The following is a 504-nucleotide window of genomic DNA, read 5'->3' as shown; positions in this document are numbered from 1 at the left end:
TTTACCATTCCCCCCCCTAACGTTCATTAGGATTTGTAGGGTCGCTTACCTATTTCCATAGGTTCTGGTACCTCCACGGCCGGTACCGGAGTGCCGGGTCGGTCCGATTCCATCCCATCAGAACCAGAGTTGGGTTCCGGGGACGAAGGTTTGCTGGGGTTGCTTTCGGATACGGATTTGCCCTCGAAAGGACTCGGCTGAAAATGGGGATGGGAGTAAAATGAGGTCTTGCGACCCTATAAAAATCAATGGGGTGAGGTTTGGGGTCTCACCTTGGTGGCCGTCGGGGACAAAACTCGCTTCTTTTTCTTGATTTTAATGCCAGGGATGGGAGCGGAGTTGAGGGCGTCGAGGAAACCGAGACCTTCCATGGCTGGGGGGAAATGGGGGCGGGTCAGCGGCAGTAGGGTCATCCCGACCAGGGGAAGGTTATGGGGTCATCTGGATTATGGGGTCATCACAATGGGGTCACCCAGACCAGGGGAAGGTTATGGGGTCATCTGG

At 55.2% G+C, this 504-nt stretch overlaps 1 protein-coding gene across 1 annotated transcript; it reads right to left on the bottom strand.

Moving 5' to 3' along the window:
• Positions 1-15: 15 nt before the first annotated feature.
• On the bottom strand, positions 16-428 carry LOC104916761 (serine/threonine-protein phosphatase 1 regulatory subunit 10). Its single transcript, XM_010727770.3, has 2 exons — positions 273-428; positions 16-197 (listed from the first exon to the last, which is right to left on the bottom strand). Exons 1-2 carry the CDS (start codon positions 411-413, stop codon positions 27-29), a joined length of 312 nt encoding a protein of 103 aa, XP_010726072.1. The 5' UTR covers positions 414-428; the 3' UTR covers positions 16-26.
• Between the last annotated feature and the right edge of the window lie 76 nt (positions 429-504).

The sequence above is a fragment of the Meleagris gallopavo genome, unplaced genomic scaffold, assembly GCF_000146605.3.
Source record: "Meleagris gallopavo isolate NT-WF06-2002-E0010 breed Aviagen turkey brand Nicholas breeding stock unplaced genomic scaffold, Turkey_5.1 ChrUn_random_7180001942069, whole genome shotgun sequence".
NCBI lineage: Eukaryota > Metazoa > Chordata > Aves > Galliformes > Phasianidae > Meleagris > Meleagris gallopavo.
Note: the sequence above shows the minus strand (reverse complement) of the source record. Positions and strands in the feature narration are given on the sequence as shown.